At 41.8% G+C, this 15941-nt stretch overlaps 1 protein-coding gene across 6 annotated transcripts in view; it reads left to right on the top strand.

The window, feature by feature from the left end:
* The window catches only part of nbr1b (NBR1 autophagy cargo receptor b), a 44832-nt gene that overhangs the window by 6010 nt on the left and 22881 nt on the right, over positions 1 to 15941 (top strand). For 5 of the 6 annotated variants that reach the window (XR_008810845.1, XR_008810844.1, XM_056287902.1 and 2 more), the window contains exons 2-7: positions 9733 to 9795; positions 10136 to 10154; positions 10302 to 10324; positions 11373 to 11561; positions 12222 to 12299; positions 12985 to 13235. Coding sequence is in view for 4 of the 6 variants with exons in the window: in XM_056287902.1 (XP_056143877.1) it covers positions 9733 to 9795; positions 10136 to 10154; positions 10302 to 10324; positions 11373 to 11561; positions 12222 to 12299; positions 12985 to 13235 (623 nt within the window). In the remaining 2 variants the exon portion in view is untranslated. The remainder of the gene's footprint in view (positions 1 to 9732; positions 9796 to 10135; positions 10155 to 10301; positions 10325 to 11372; positions 11562 to 12221; positions 12300 to 12984; positions 13236 to 15941) is intronic. The other variant, XM_056287901.1, reaches the window with a different exon arrangement.

Below are 15941 nucleotides of genomic sequence, written 5' to 3'. Positions count from 1 at the left end.
CTCTTAACTGATGACAGCTTTGTTGAGCATACAACTGGTTTCATGCTCTGATGATTGCGCTCTTTGACAATGTCCCTTATATTTTTTACCCACTTTGGCACAGGGCCCACCATGACCTTGTTCTTCTTTGACTTGGTGAGCTCGCAGCTTTTCATGTCATGTCCTTTTGGGTGGCATGGAGCCCAGCTGTTTTTCCTGCCCTCCTTAATCATCTGGCAGGCAGACTGGGGGGCCAGGGAAGGAGCCCGTGGAGAGGGACTTGATGCCCTGACCATCTTCAGGATTATCCTCATGCCCCTGGGCTTTTGGGGATCCATCACAGGGATGGCCTTCCAGGTAAAGCCTTTGTCTCCCCTCTCAAGGTTGTCCAAACTCTTTGGTGGAAATGGGCTTGGTGCTCAGACTCTTAAGAAACCTTGAGGAGTAGGAGCTATTGGGGTCCTTTATTGGAAAGCGCCCCCAGACAAAGGAGGCATCCTCTTGATCAGTCTGTTAGGAAATATTTTAAGTAACTCTGTTACATTCCCCATTAAAGGTCCAGGGGACTTAACAAAGAAAATAAAAGTATCCCAGGGGAATAAGAAAGGCGGGAGGCGGAACCAGGTGTAAAGACAGATTTATTAACAAAACTAACCTTTAGTCAAACTATAGAATAAACAGGCAACTAAAGATGCTGGCTCTTAACTAACCAGGCATTAACAAAACAAACTCAGATCCAACCAAACCGAAAAAACAAGAACACTAATAGGTTTCACCCTCCTTCTCAAGGAGTATACACACAAGAGCTTGCTCTCTGGTTGACACCGACGGCCCACTGGCCGTCTCTCTCACTCTACCCTGCCAACAATGGCCTACTGGCACTGTTGGGAGTCTCTCCCCAAGTTATATACCCAGCTGATGAGGAACTGGGGTCACCTGGGCTCAATCAGCAGTTCCACAGGAGGCGGGGCATTACCTGGAGAGGGAAAATTACAGACACACGGCACTAGGGCCGTAACAAACTCCCTCAAAATTCATAACAGGAATCCTTTCAACAACATAGGCATATATTGTAGTATTCTAGCAAAATACTGAAGGATTTCATACTGGAAGCCCAAATACTTTTTAGTAGCAGCTATTTTTACTGGCAATATGAGGCACACAACAATTTGTAGATCAGTATCACTTTGTTCACAAATTATCATGAATATTGTATCTGGTTTGATGTTACTGTTTTTCAACCTTTAACTCAAACAATTACTGCATGATTTCTACTTGGAGATACTGCATTTACTTACAAAACATGTAAAATATTTACCTTTTCCATAGTACTTTTAGATTTTGTCCAGAATTTTGATAGGTTTCAGGTGTATAGCTTGTCTTAAGCAAAGTTAATCACAGTCTTAGGGTTAAGAAGTGTGCCCTGCAATGCAAATCAAAACTGTGGTTTGGTCCCCTGAGGTCATAAGAAGGATTTAGGAGCAGACAGGCTTAATGGGACCCTGATAGTTATGCCCAAAAATACTTCCACAATGAGTTTTTTTTAATGTTTTTAATTTCTTTGCAGTTTTCCAGTCGTAAAGTGTCTATTATGGTGGTCATTTATATGTAAAGTTGACTATTCATACCCAATTCAACAGAAATTTCATGTCTTTCTGGAGAACAGTTTAAGACACCACATTGTTTCCTGGATGTTTCCATTTCATGGTGCCTATAACACTTGGACATAGGTCAGCAATCGCGTTAAATAAAACATCTTCGCTTTGCCATTCTCAACCATTTTTTATTTTTCTTTGACAACCAAGTTGTGAGCCACACATTAAAAAAATGTGTAAATGCCGTAGTGTTTGAAGAAAGACTCAACATCTCAACTGAGGTTATAACGCCACATCATCATAGATGAGTATGTGGACACTGCATCAATAACTGAATGACTCAGATTTTGAATCTCTTTTCAGACATTCCGGTTCAAATTACATCAAAACCAACATCTTAAACCAAAATAAGTTAATTTGTTCAAGTACAAAATCACATTATATTTATGTATTCGATTCATTATTTTAGAACCTGTGTAGACTGTGGTAGTTTGATTACTGAAGTCACTTTTGTTTTATTTTCTTTTGTCTCCTTTTGTCTTTAATGCACTGATCAGGAGTAGTGATCTTAATTTCATTGTACTCGATACAATGACAATAAAGGCTTTCTTATCTATATCTACATCTTCTTATAAGGCCGTCATGCTGTGAAAGTGGTAGTCTTCAAATTCCAGTTGTTTTCTTTTCTGGCATGCTCTGCTAACACTGGTGTTGTCATCATGAGTTTATTACCTGGTGGGAAAATGTCCTCACCGTGGCATCCCTAGTGGAAATATCAGACGAACTGCCTGGTGTACTCACTGATGGCTCTCTTTAGGGATGGCATGGTGGCCCAGTGGTTAGCACTGTTGCCTCACAGCAAGAAGGTCCTGGGTTCAGACCCCAGGCCATCCCAAGTCCTTTCTGTGTGGAGTTTGAATGTTCTCCCTGTGTCTGCGTGGGTTTCCTCCGGGTGCTCCGGTTTCCTCCCACCATCAAAAAGACATGCATGTTACAATAACAAAATAAAGTCCATGTTGTTGTTGATGTTGTTGTTGTTGTTGTTGTTGTTGTTGTTGTTGGTCTTCTTCTTCTTGCTACTGCTTCTCTTTTACAAGGATATAGAAAAAAAGGCCCATAGAAAGACAGAGATCTACTTTCGGCTCACCGCTGACTGTCATCTTGAACGAAGATTGAGACAGAACAGTTGATAAACGCAGTTTTTAAACTGTATTATGGACATCATTCTGCTGTTGCTCCTCTCCCATCGAATACTGACAGCTTCAAATATGCAACAATGCCTTGTAAAACATCAACATCGTGAGATGCCTAATTTTTCCTTAAACTCATTAGACACTCACCAGTTGCCTAGCACCGCTATGGAGCTGGGCTGGAGAATCAGTGTGGCTTCTGTTAGGAAGTGTACGCAGTGGCTTTTGAAAGGCCAGTGTTGTGAAACAGGCTGAAATATGGGCTGAGAACCCAGAACATTTGAATTTATGGCTCCTCGTTTCTCTCCATAACAGAATGGAACAGTTAATTTCTCTAAGTACTGCTGATTGGCAGATGTCAGCCACCATCTTGAGTTGTAGATGGAAGGAGAAACAGAAGAAAGGGGGATGCAGTCAAGGAGTGACGGATTAAAAAAAAAACCAACTGGTGGGCGAAGGAAGTGATTGTTTCCCCTCTCCCTCTATTAGTTAGATCAGTGTTTCTCGACCGGGGGTCCGCGGACCCCTAGTGGTCCGTGGTGTAATTGCAAGGGGTCCGTGAAAATAAAATATCTTTAAAAAAAAGATCCTATGCCATTTATAGAAATAGGATTATTTTACTCAAATGTGACTGAGACCTTTATCTACCTAAACTATAAAGGGTAACAGGACTTTTTTCTCTAATTACATCTGTTTCACAAGTGTAATTTATTATATTTTAATAAGAGATCTCGCTCCCTTTTGCATTGTTAAAAGTTACTGCATAAAAATTCTGTTGTTACATATATCTGAAAGTTACTGAATACATATTCTGTTTTGTTACATATATCTGAAAGTTACTGAATAAGAATTCTGTTTTGTTAACTATATCTAAGTTACAACTGAAAGCTCTTATTTTTGCCCCAAAGAGTGAATAAATGCTATAATGCAATTTAAAATGCAGTTTCTACTGTTTCTATCAAACTGCAACCCCCCTCCCCCAAGATCAGGTGGAGGGGTCCTCAGGGTAGATCAAAAATACGCAGGGGGTCCAGGACCCCAAAAAGGTTGAGAACCACTGATTTAGATGTGTTGACGCTGCCGTTAATAGAACATTCATGGCAATAAAGTGTCTTGAGTGTAGAATACACACACACACACACACACACACCGAGGGTCAGTTTATGTATGGGCAAACCAAAAGTAGGATGATTCAAACAGATTTGTTTCACATTTAATTTGCAAGTTTACTAATTAGCAGTTTTAATTTGTCCTCAAGTTAAACATTATTATTGAGGCAATTGAATTTAAGCAGCTAATTTTCAGATCAACTTCAAAATGATCTTTCTTCTTACAGGAGGTCGCAAATCTACAGTACATTTTATGCATTTGAATACAGGGACATTGGCGGTCACTTGAGGTTGAGTATGACCGTTCTCCCTCTGGGTCCATCTGGGTCCTCAAATGAGTATAGAGGCTGATCCTGGGGCTGCATAATGGGAGGACGCCTGCACGTGACAGCTTTTTACGTGGAGTGGCTGATGCACCTGCAGCCACCACACAGTCCTTGGCAGGGGGTGGCCAGAGTCCAATGGCATGGAGAACCAAGACGATTGGGGACCACCCTCTGTTGCAACCTTCATCCACCTTCACTGCCATTGTGACCTGGAGACAACTTCCGCCAGTTCCACCGTTGAGGTCTTTGTTGGATTGCGCTTCATCTGGAACCTCCCCCTTGACCTAGCTGCCTTGGGTGACCCTACCAGGAGCCAAGCTCCGGACGGCATAGCTCTTGGGATCATTGGTACACGCAAGCTTCTCCACCAAAGCAAGGTGGCAATCCAGGAGAAGGAATACAGGGACACACACACACACACACACACACACACACACACACACACACACACACACACACACACACACACACACACACACACACACACACACAGGATATTAACACAAGTCATCCATGACCCTGGTCAGGTATCTTCGTCAGGCCAAAGAGGAAGCCAACAGAAGTAGAGATGGGATTCGGTGTATCAAAGCCAGAAATACACCCACAAAGGAGATCAGAGTGGCAAAAAGGCACTACTCTGAAAAGTTGAAAGACAGGTTTTCTGCCAATGACCCGTCATCAGTCTGGAGAAGTTTGAAAGACATTACCAATTACAGGAGACCATCCCCCCACACCGCAGGGAACCATCAACTGGCTGATGAACTAAATGGGTTTTACTGCAGGTTTGATTTGTGCACTTTCACACCCCTCCCCCTCTCTGGCCACATCTCATAATAATAATAATTAATAAAAACGTTTATTTGTATAGTACTTTTCTAAAACAATGTTACAAAATGCTTTACAAAGAAATAAAACCAGACAAGGCAGAAATAAGATTAAGACCAAATAAGTAAGAGTAAAAATAAAATCTATGAATAAGTAAAAATAAATATCAAACATTAGTAAAAGCTTTCACAAAAAAAAGTTTTACGATGAGATTTAAAAGAAGCTAGAGACTTGGTTTGTCTTAGTTCAACAGGAAGATTGTTCCATAGTGTGGGGGCTCTAACAGCAAAAGCCCGATCACCCTTTGTAACAAACTGAGACCAGGCAATAACCAGCAGATCTTAATGGTCAAGAGGGCATATACCAGGTCAGTAAATCACAAATGCATGTAGGGGCAAGACCGTTTCAGGCCTTAAAAGTGAGCAATAAAATTTTAAAATCAATTTGAAATATAACAGGAAGCCAGTGTGGGGAGACAAGCACAGGGGTGATATGGTCATGCGCCTTTGTCCCGGTAATGAACCGAGCAGTGGCATTTTGTACCAATTGCAGCCAGTTGAGGGAGCCCTTGCTGATTTCCAAGTAAAGTGTGCTTCAATAGTCAAGCCAAGAACAGATAAAAGCATGTACAACTTTTTGCAAATCAACCAAATGCACCCCCTGTCAGCCCCTCTCCCCTCCCCACTGACTCCCTGCCTGCACTCAGGATCTGTGTTAAAGACGTGTGCCAGCTCTTCCAGAGATAGAAGACCAGGAAGGCTGCAGGCCTGGATGGTGTGTCACCCTCCTGTCTTAAAGACTGTGCTGGCCAGCTGGCCCCCATTTTCACACTGATTTTCAACAGATCACTGGAGCTATGTGAAGTCCCCTCCTGCTTCAAGAACTCCACTATCACCCTGGTCCCCAAGAAACCCATATCACAGGATTAAATGACTACAGACCCATTACCCTAACATCTGTGGTCATGAAGAAAGACCGGTGTTGACCCATCTGAAGGAAATCACAGGCCCCCTGCTCGACCCCTGCAGTTTTCCTACCGAGCAAACAGGTCAGTGGATGATGCAGTCAACATGGGATTGCACTACATCTTCCAACACCTCAGCTCCCCAGGGACACATGCAAGGGTCCTGTTTGTGGACTTCAGCTCAATGTTCAACACCATCGTCCCAGATATCCTCCACTCCAAACTCACCCAGTTCACTGTACCAGCCCCTATTTGCCAGTGGATCAGCTGCAGCCCCACTTAACTGTGGGGTCCCCCAAGGCTTAATTTTGGGCCCCATTCTCTTCTTATTGTATATGATGCCCTTGGGGTCCATTTAAAAAAAAACCCATAATATGTCTTTTCATTTTTTTGCTGATGATTTGCAAATTCATCAACAGCAGAGATTCTATACAGGCATTGGTTAGTTGTTTAAATCAGTGTTTCTCAACCCAGTCCTCAAGGACCCCCTATCCTGCATATTTTCTTTGCAACCCTAAATAGGTACCTGTTTGTAGTTATTCAACCAATCAGCAATGAATTTTGTCAGATGTTGCACACCTTGCATAATTAAGTGCTGCGATATGATTGGTCGAGTAAGTACAAGCAGGGCTACCTATGCAGGGTTACAATGAAAATCTGCAGGATAGGGGGTCCTTGAGGACTGAGTTGAGAAACACTGGTTTAAAGGATGTCAAAACATGGATGGAGTTAAATTTCCTGAAACTAAATCAAATTAAGACTGAAATAATTGTATATGGGCAGCCTGATCTTCTGGATGGTTATGATAGCGCTCTTGGCCCTTTAGCTTCCTACAGTCACTCTTCTGTTAGGAATCTTGGTGTGATTTTTGACAGCTCTTTTAACTTTGATAAACAAATAAGCTAAGAAGTCAAAACACGTTTTTTTCAATTACAACTTCTGGGAAAAGTAAAGGCCTATCTCCCTCCAAATTATCTTGAAAGGGTAATCTATGCATTTATTACCTCTGATTTGGATTATTGTAACTCATTGTATGTTGGTGTAGCTCAGTCGTCGCTTCGTCGCCTGCAGTTTGTACAAAATGTAGCGGCTCGCCCTGACAGAAAAGAAACGACGTGATCACATAGTGCCTGTACTGGCCTCCCTTCAATTGGCTTCCTGTCTGTTTTAGGATCCAGTTTAAGGTTTATTACTTGTTTTTATGTCTTTAAATGGGCTGGCACCATCTTATTTGTCTGAGCTGATACATCATCATACACCAGTCAGAGCATTCAAGTCAACAAACCAGATGTTCTTACATGTTCCCAGATCCAGGCTTAAGAATGGGGGTGACAGAGCCTTTGCAGTGGCTGCCCCTGATCTCTGGAACAACTTACCAGTACACATAAGATCTGCTAGACCCTAGAGACTTTTAAATCTTGGTTAAAGACCTACCTCTTCTCGCTGGCATTTTATTCAAGTTGAGCTTGACACTGTGGTTTTATTGTGCAAATATACTTTTACTCTTATGTTTTATTGTTTACATTTTATATTCTTTATTTTATTACGTCTTCTTTACATATTTTTTTATAACCATATGTGTCACTTATTTTATATTGTATTTTAAGCTTGTGCAGCACTTTGGTTCAACTGTGGTTGTTTTTAAATGTGCTATATAAATAAACTTGACCTGACTTGATTAAAACATTTTTGACAGTCAGGAGGCAGCTGGTGAGGCTGGGGAACATCACATCCAGCACCTGGACAATCAGCAGTGGCACCCCCCAGGGATGTGTGCTCTCCCCTCTTCTCATCTTCCTCTACACAAATGACTGCACTTTAGATAACTCATCTGTAAAACTCCTGAAGTTTGCAGACGACACAACCATCATTGGCCTTATCCAGGATGGTGACGAGTCTGCATATAGATGGGAGGGACAGCTGATCTACATATAGATCAGCTGTCCCTCTGGTGTATCCATAACAACCTGGAGCTGAACATGCTCAAAACAGTGGAGACGACAGTGGATTTCAGGAGGAGCCCCCCAACTCTGCCCTCCCTCACCATACTCAACAGCACAGTGTCTGCGGTGAAAACCTACAAATTTCTGGATTCCACAATCTCCCGGGACCTAAGATGGGCATCTAACATTGACACAATCATTAAAAAAGCCCAGCAGAAGATGTGCTTTCTCCATCAACTCAAGAAATTCAACCAGGGTCCGCAGTGGTGTAGCGGTCTAAGCATCGGCTTTGTGTCAATGCAGTTGCCCTCTGGGGACCGGGGTTCGCACCCCGGTCTCGTCAGATCCGACTATGGCTGGACTCGATGAAGCAGCAATAATTGGCAATGCTGTCTTCAGGAGGGGGGCGGAGTCGGCTTGTGTTTGTCACATGAATGCGTCTCTGTGTGTGTCGGAAAAAGCAGTGGTTCAGCCTGGATTTGCTTTGTTACGAAAGTGTGGAAGCGTCTCCTTTGAGACTGCCGGCCGGAGAGATGCAGTTGGCGAACGCATGCAATACGAGGGTGGGTGTTTGAACTAAAATAGGGATTGATTGGCCACTAAATAGGGAGAAAAAAAGGGGAAAATCAGAAATAAATGTACAAAAAAGAAATTCCACCTACCTCAAGAACTGCTGATTCAGTTCTACACTGCAATAATCCAGTCTGTCTTCTGCACATCCATCACTGTCTTGTTCGGTTCAGCCACCGAATAGGACTAGAACAGAATACAATGGACACTTAATTCTGTAGAGAAAATCATTGGCGCCAGCCTGCCCTCCGTTGAGGACTTATACAATTCCAAACTCAGGAAACAGGCAGGCAACATCCCTGCAGACCCATCACACCCTGGTCCCAACCTGTTCCACCCCCCCCCCCCCAAGTAGGCGCTACAGAACACTCTACCCTAAAACAACCAGATATAAAAACAGTTTCTTTCCATGGGCTGTCATTCAAATTAACGCTTAACTGTCAAATAATTGCAACCATTTTGTATATACTGTACTGTACATTGTACGTATACTGGTACGCTCCGTCATGTCCATCTACCTGAGGCATGTGTACAAGTAACCTGCTAACATCTATTTCAGCATCTCTGGTATATTCTCTGCACCATTGCACTTTATCACCTCTTATTTTGCCTGTATAAGTCCGTCCTTGTGTATAATATATGTGAAGACTGCTGTGTTGTAGTGTTGTTATTCTATGTTAAGTACACTGAGAGAGCCACGAAACTGTAGTCAAATTCCATGTTTGTGCAAATCTGCATGGCCAATAAACATGATTCTAACCCTTTGAAATGAAATAGTGATTGTTTTATTTTTTGTTGTGTCTAATGCCCTACAATTGATATTCTTCTCTTTCTCTCCTCTTTCCCTATGTCCCTCTCTCTCACTTTCATTTTTCTTTTGCCCATTTCTTTTATTCATTTGTCTGTTTCTTTCCCCCTTTTGTCTTCCTACCCTCATTGTTCTCCCCTTTACTCTACATCTGTTTTTCCTTACTCTCTTCATTTCTTTTACACTTTCAGTCTCTTCTTGCCTCTTGTTTTGCTTTCCCTCTCTACTCTCCACTCTTTTTATCTCTTTTATCTCTCTTTTTATCTCTTTTGCCATCTCTTTTTTCCTTTCCCTCCAATACCTTTCACTCTGAGATCTGACCCATTATCCCCTGTCACTAACATATGTGTGTGTGTGTGTGTGTGTGTGTGTGTGTGTGTGTGTGTGTGTGTGTGTGTGTGTGTGTGTCCGTTTCCTTTGTAGGTGAAGCGTTCATTTGGCCTGTGTAACCTTCAGGTGACTTATTTTGATGAAGACAATGAGGAGGTGAGAGACTAAGCAATTACTGCCAAATCTCCAAACTACAATTTCAAATTGTAATATATGGAGAGCATTTTCTGATGATGATGATGAAGATGATAAAATAATAATAATAATAATAATAATAATAATGAGCATTTCACCAGCGGTGCCAAAAAAACTCATCTATGTTCTACTTTCTTCAATGCTAGCCCTCTGTTTTGTGCTAAAACTGGCTATTCTGTTACAATTAGCAGAAGTACCTTCACCACAACCACAACAACAACAACAACAACAACACACACACACACACACACACACAAACTTACCTTCAGATCTATTAACCATATTTCCTGAATTGTTACAGGTATCCATTAATAGCCAAGGTAAGTAAGCATTGCCATTAATAATCACGATACTCAAAAAAGCCCATTTAGGCTTATAAAAGAATACATGGTTTATTGCTTGAATTTTCAATGAATTATTTATTAATTCTATCTTTAAAAATATTGCCTTCTCTGCTTTAATTCCAGCGGAGTATGAGGAGGCATTGAAGGTAGGCTGCTTTTAATTCCACTAACCATTAACATTCAGATCGTTACTGAAATGTTATTAATAAATTCTAGCTTGATGCCACATTGCATGTTTATAATATTACACTGGCTTACTTCAAGTGTGCACAGTGGTGATTTTTGCAGTTATCTACGGGACAGTGACCCAGTGGTTAGCGCTGTCGCCTCACAGCAAGAAGGTCCTGGGCTCGAATACCAGGGTTGTCCAACCTTTGGGGTCATCCCAGCTCATCCTCTGTGTGGCATTTTCATTTTCTGCCCGTGTCTGCGGTGGGTTTTCTGTGGGTGCTCTGGTTTCCCCCACTATCAAAAAGACATGCGTGTTAGGGTTAATACTCCTGTCTGTGCCCTTGACCAAGGCAATGGAAAGAAGAACTGGAGTTGGTCCCCAGGTGCTGCCCACTGCTTCTAGCTACACAGCTAGGGTGGGTTAAATGCAGAGAGGAATTTCCCTACGGGGATCAATAAAGTATCTCAAGATAAAAAAAAAAAACTGAAATACAGTCTTTAAGATTGAAATATTTTACATTTGATTAAGTGGTAGAATATTCCTCAGTCCGATATATTTTTAACTTTTAACGTTGACCGTAAATTAATATTGGGGCAGCACAGAATTGGTATGAACTGAACTGGATTGAATTTTATTCAGTTAGTGAACTCTTACTCAATAGACAATTTCACTGAGATCAAGATCTTTGAGAGAAACCTGGCTAAAGCCAGAAACAACATTTGAAGTACAAACTGTACAAATGGTACATTGAATTAACTTAAAATACATCGAGCCAAATTCATTGTTTAATCATAATTTTCATTGCTTTGTCTTTCTACTCATCTGTATCTTCATTCTCAAATGCTGCAGTAACTCAATTTCCACACGGTGTCCTTGAAATCGAGTCCTGTAATACTCGTTTTCCCTCTCTTGATTCCTTAAGTCCCCTCTGCAGCCTCTCTTAGTGGCTATTCAAGCTAATTCACTTAGAGAGGACCAAGGACACAGGTGAGACTAATCCACAGACTTCTGTTGTCTCTCAGAGTGCGGCAAGGCAGGGGAACCGTCTGCATATGAACGTGTATGAGACCCGGGGCCAGCCTACACGGGTCCCCACCACCAAAGCCGGTGGAGCGGAGCCCAAGAGGGGATTCCGGCCCCCACAGCACTGCCCGGCTCTGGCCCAGGTGGTCAGCCGCAAGGTCCAGGCTGCTGTCCCTGAACAGGGCATGGTGAGACATCGCCATATAGAAGTTAACACGTATTGTTTTATTAAAGCGCATCCTATTCTACAACAATATGAATTACAACAACAATTTGGAAAGTGGTTGCATGGGCAGGAGAAGCTCCATGTGTTACCTGCAGACACACACATGTGCATGACCACACATACACACTGGATATAGACATTATCTCTGACTTCTCCAATTACCATCAGCTGTACGATGTATATTGTATTTATATTTGCATATTTCATGAATTAATGATATGTATGCCTCCTGGGATGAATTAGTTGGTTGGGATCCTGGAGGTATTTCTCATTACAATGGATTGGCTATGTTGATGAGGATGTTGTTTTTGTTGATGGTGATGACGGTGATACCCTTTATTATAATAGTAATGATAGTGATGCGGATAATATAGATGATGTAATATTTTTTACGTTGCTCTTGTTCAATTCCAGATTAGCCTAAAGCATTGACCCTTAGTTATGAGGACTGTTTTCTTTTACTTATGAATATCTTTTTTTCCTTCGGTTTCCTCTTATTCCTTCCATTTCTTTCTGTTCTTCTTTTCCTCCTCCTCCTCCTCCTCCTCCTCCTCCTCCTCCTTCTTCTTCTTCTTCTTCTTCTTCTTCTTCTTCTTCTTCATATTTCTCATATTCCTCCAAGGTGATCATGAAGGAACTGAAAGGGACCAAAGAAGAAGACAAGACTCCTCCAGCCTGGTTCACCTCCTATATGGAGAAGGTAAGTGTGTACAAATGGAGAGAGAGGCAATGTTTCTTAACAGATGGTTCTTCTCTACATACCTGTAAATTGATGTTAAGAGTCAGATGTACTTGCTTGATTGGTTAGTATGAGCCTTAACATGTAATGGAGCTCCTCTGAAGACATTTAAAATCTCTCTCTCTCTTTCTCTCTCTCTGTCTCTCTCTCACACTCTCTCTCTCTCTCTCTCTCTCTCTCTCTCTCTCTCTCTCTCTCTCTCTCTCTCTCTCTCTCTCTCTCTCTCTCTCTCTCTCTCTCTCTCTCTCTCTCTCTCTCTCACACACACACTCTCTCTCTCTCTCTCTCCGACACACACTTCTTTCCTCCTCTCTTTTCTCATTCTGTCCACCTCATCCATTACTCCTTCCCTCCCCACCCTTCTTTTCCTCCCTTTCTCTTTTTTCTCTTCTATCCTACCTTCTCAATCTCTTTCTCACCACGTTCTTCTTGTCTTCTTCATTCTCTCTGTAACCTGTCTCTCACTCATCCTATCTGGATATCCACTCCTGTTAATATTATTCATTATTTTTTTTCTAACCTCGTCTCCACCCTCTTTATCGCTCACCCCTCGACCTCTCTTTCCTCCCTCCCTCACTATCTCTCTCTTTCACCCCTGCTCTTATCTTCTCACCTACCCCTGTTCCTTTTCTTTGTTTGCTGACAGTTTAAGGACCAAGTGGTTCGTGAGGCGGTGGAGAAGATATGCCGTGAATTCTCCGGCCAGTGCTGCATCCACAAGCCCCTGGGAGGGGTTGAGGGAGGGGCGGGAGGAAGAGGGGAAGCAGGCAGAGGAGCGGAGGCCCAGCAGATCCCTGAGGTGTCCTCCTCCACACTGCCCGGTGCCCCCTCCTCATCCTCCACCCCTCCTTGCTCCTCCTGTAGGGGGCAGACCACTGGAGGAGGGTACCAGTGCAGGTACGTAATACTGGCAGACAGAGACATTTGAATTATTCTTACTCTTGGATTAATTTCAGTCCTTCTGGAGGAAAAAAGGTCAGCTGAGCTTTTGAAATGTGAACAGCAAATGTAAACAATGAAATAATTTGACACACAGGGTTCTTTTTAATTGTTTGTTGATCTGCACTTACGCCTACGCCATCTTTTCCAACATGTCTACATTTTTCTCCACTGAAACTGCTCCTCCTTTTCCAGCTATATCTTTCCCTTTACCTACTAATAGGTTAGAGTATACCAATGTACATACAAATGCAGGGAAGAAACACACAGAGGAGGCATTGATTTGCTGGCTTAACACTAAAACAACCGGGATTCCTCCCCTACCTAAAACAACCATGAGCAGTCAAAATGACTACTGGTTTTTAAATTCTATATTCTGTCAAGATAAATACCCAATTGAGATATTATTGCGTTGCATATATTATTATGTCTGTTAGAAAATGGCTGGCATCAAAATTAACATTTTAACAACTATAATACTATTTTTAAACAATTTAAACTTCAGAGGGACATGGTTGAACTTGAATAGCAAAATTAAAAAAGTGAAAATATTACCTGAAAAACAAAACGGAAAACACATATTTCTAACCTAACAAACAGAACAAGGCTTATAAAACATGAAATGTAAAAAAAAGAACTGAAAATAACCATTGAAACAGTCCCAAACAACGACCAGAACTTGAAAACTACTAGAACGACCCCACGGTCGTTCTAGTAGTAAGAGTATACCTAGTAGTAGGAGGTCTACTGGTAAGAGTATACCAATGTATGTACAAATGCAAGGAAGAAACACACAGAGGAGACATTGATATGCTGGCTTAACACCAGAACGACCGGGATTTCACTCCTACCTAAAACAACCATGGGAGGTCAAAATGACCGTCGGTTTTTAAACTCTATATTTTGGCAAGATAAATACCAATTTGAGATATCAATGCATTACATAATGTTAGTATATCTGTTAGGAAATGACTGAAACCAAAATTAACATTTTAACAACTTTAATACTATTTTTCAAACAATTTAAAATGGCCGCTGTCCAACGCCTGTAAATATTGCAACACGTCAGTGGTAGTCATGGTGCGTCTTAAACAGTGGCTGTACCCAGTTGGCAATAATCAAAAATCAAGTTTAGACTATTACTCTGCACTGGAGAATGCTATTGTATTTCTAGGACAGAGCAATGAACTTTGCGAAGGAAATGATGCGACCAACACACGTCATAAATAGTGACGTGACGCACACAATGATGCCCAAATTAAGAGCCCTCTTTTTGATGGCTCATGGTCATTTTAGGTAGATCTTATCATAACTTTTTTTTGTGCAATTGATCTAAAACTCATTTTATTGTAAATATATGCAATTTTAGGAGCATTCAGGGAGTGTCAGGTCTGTATCTTTTTTTTTTCCACTAGGTTATTAAACTTTGAAAATCCAAAACGGTCAAAATGACCGGCTTGGTTGTTCCAGTGTAAATAGATACTACAGAAAGGTACAATAAAAATGTGTTCTTTAGTGCCTACTATCAGCAACCAGTAGGAGTCACAACAACATTGGCATCCGTCACTTTGAGCAATGGTGGTCTGCAGGTGACACAATTAATGCTAATAACATCTCAGATACAAGCGGCTGAAATGAGTTTCCTCCCTTCGGTGTCTGGGCCTTAAAGATAGGGTGAGGAGCTCGGCCATCTGGAGGGAGCGCGGAGTAGAGCCGCTTCTCCTTCGAAAGGAGCCAGTTGAGACCCTGGGGTAGACCCAGAACTTGCTGGAGGGACTACATGTCCAGTCTGGCCTGGGAATGCCTTGGGATCCCCCAGGAGGAGCTGGAGGGCGTTGCTGGGGAGAAGGATGTCTGGAGTGCCCTACTTAGCTTGCTGCCACTGCAACCCGACCCCGGAAAAGCGACTGATGATGAGAGATATCTCACAATTTTGCAAGCTACCTAAAGGAGAAATCCCACAGAAATGTCATGTCAAGAGATAATCATGTAAAATTCTGCACGATATTTATAACTTATCACATACGGTTGTATATTCAATGACAATGTGGCTTGCCCGCCCTACAGTATCATGGCCAGCTTGGCATCAGTTTTTATGCTGTTCATGTGTTTATAGTCACAAAATTTTCACCTCCTCTTAAAAGCGATATCTGTATTTATTCCACTTTTGGGGTGGCATTTACCACATATCTTTTTACCTTGTGATGAGGCTTTTTGGATTCTTCAGGGTTGTGTTACAGAGGTGGCTCCTCCGTATTAGAAACTTGAAATGTGCAGTGAGATGAATGTGTGAGGACCCGTACTCTTCTGGAAGGATATTGGATTTCTAAAGGGTAGGGTACCCTGTATTTCTTTGTTTATCAAAATAGCCATTCTGGGCCAGAACACAGGTTTTGAAAGCCAGAAGTCTCAACAGCTGGCAAAGCTATCGTTTATCCATTAGTGTAGATCGACAGTTCCTTCCAGCCCCCATACATGATTTCATTTATCATTTATTATAGTATAATTTTTTGCTTGGTAAAGTCAACATTTTATTGTTAGTACCTTTAATCTTAATGACATATTAATTGGAGGTTCCATTTTATACATAAAAATGTTTCAACAGATATCAAAAATATTAAAACGGATCACACTGAAAGGCCTTTTTAAGTCAACCTATTCAGA

Source organism: Lampris incognitus, chromosome 10, assembly GCF_029633865.1.
Source record: "Lampris incognitus isolate fLamInc1 chromosome 10, fLamInc1.hap2, whole genome shotgun sequence".
Taxonomy (NCBI): Eukaryota; Metazoa; Chordata; class Actinopteri; order Lampriformes; family Lampridae; genus Lampris; species Lampris incognitus.
This window is presented reverse-complemented; position numbering and strand designations above follow the sequence as displayed.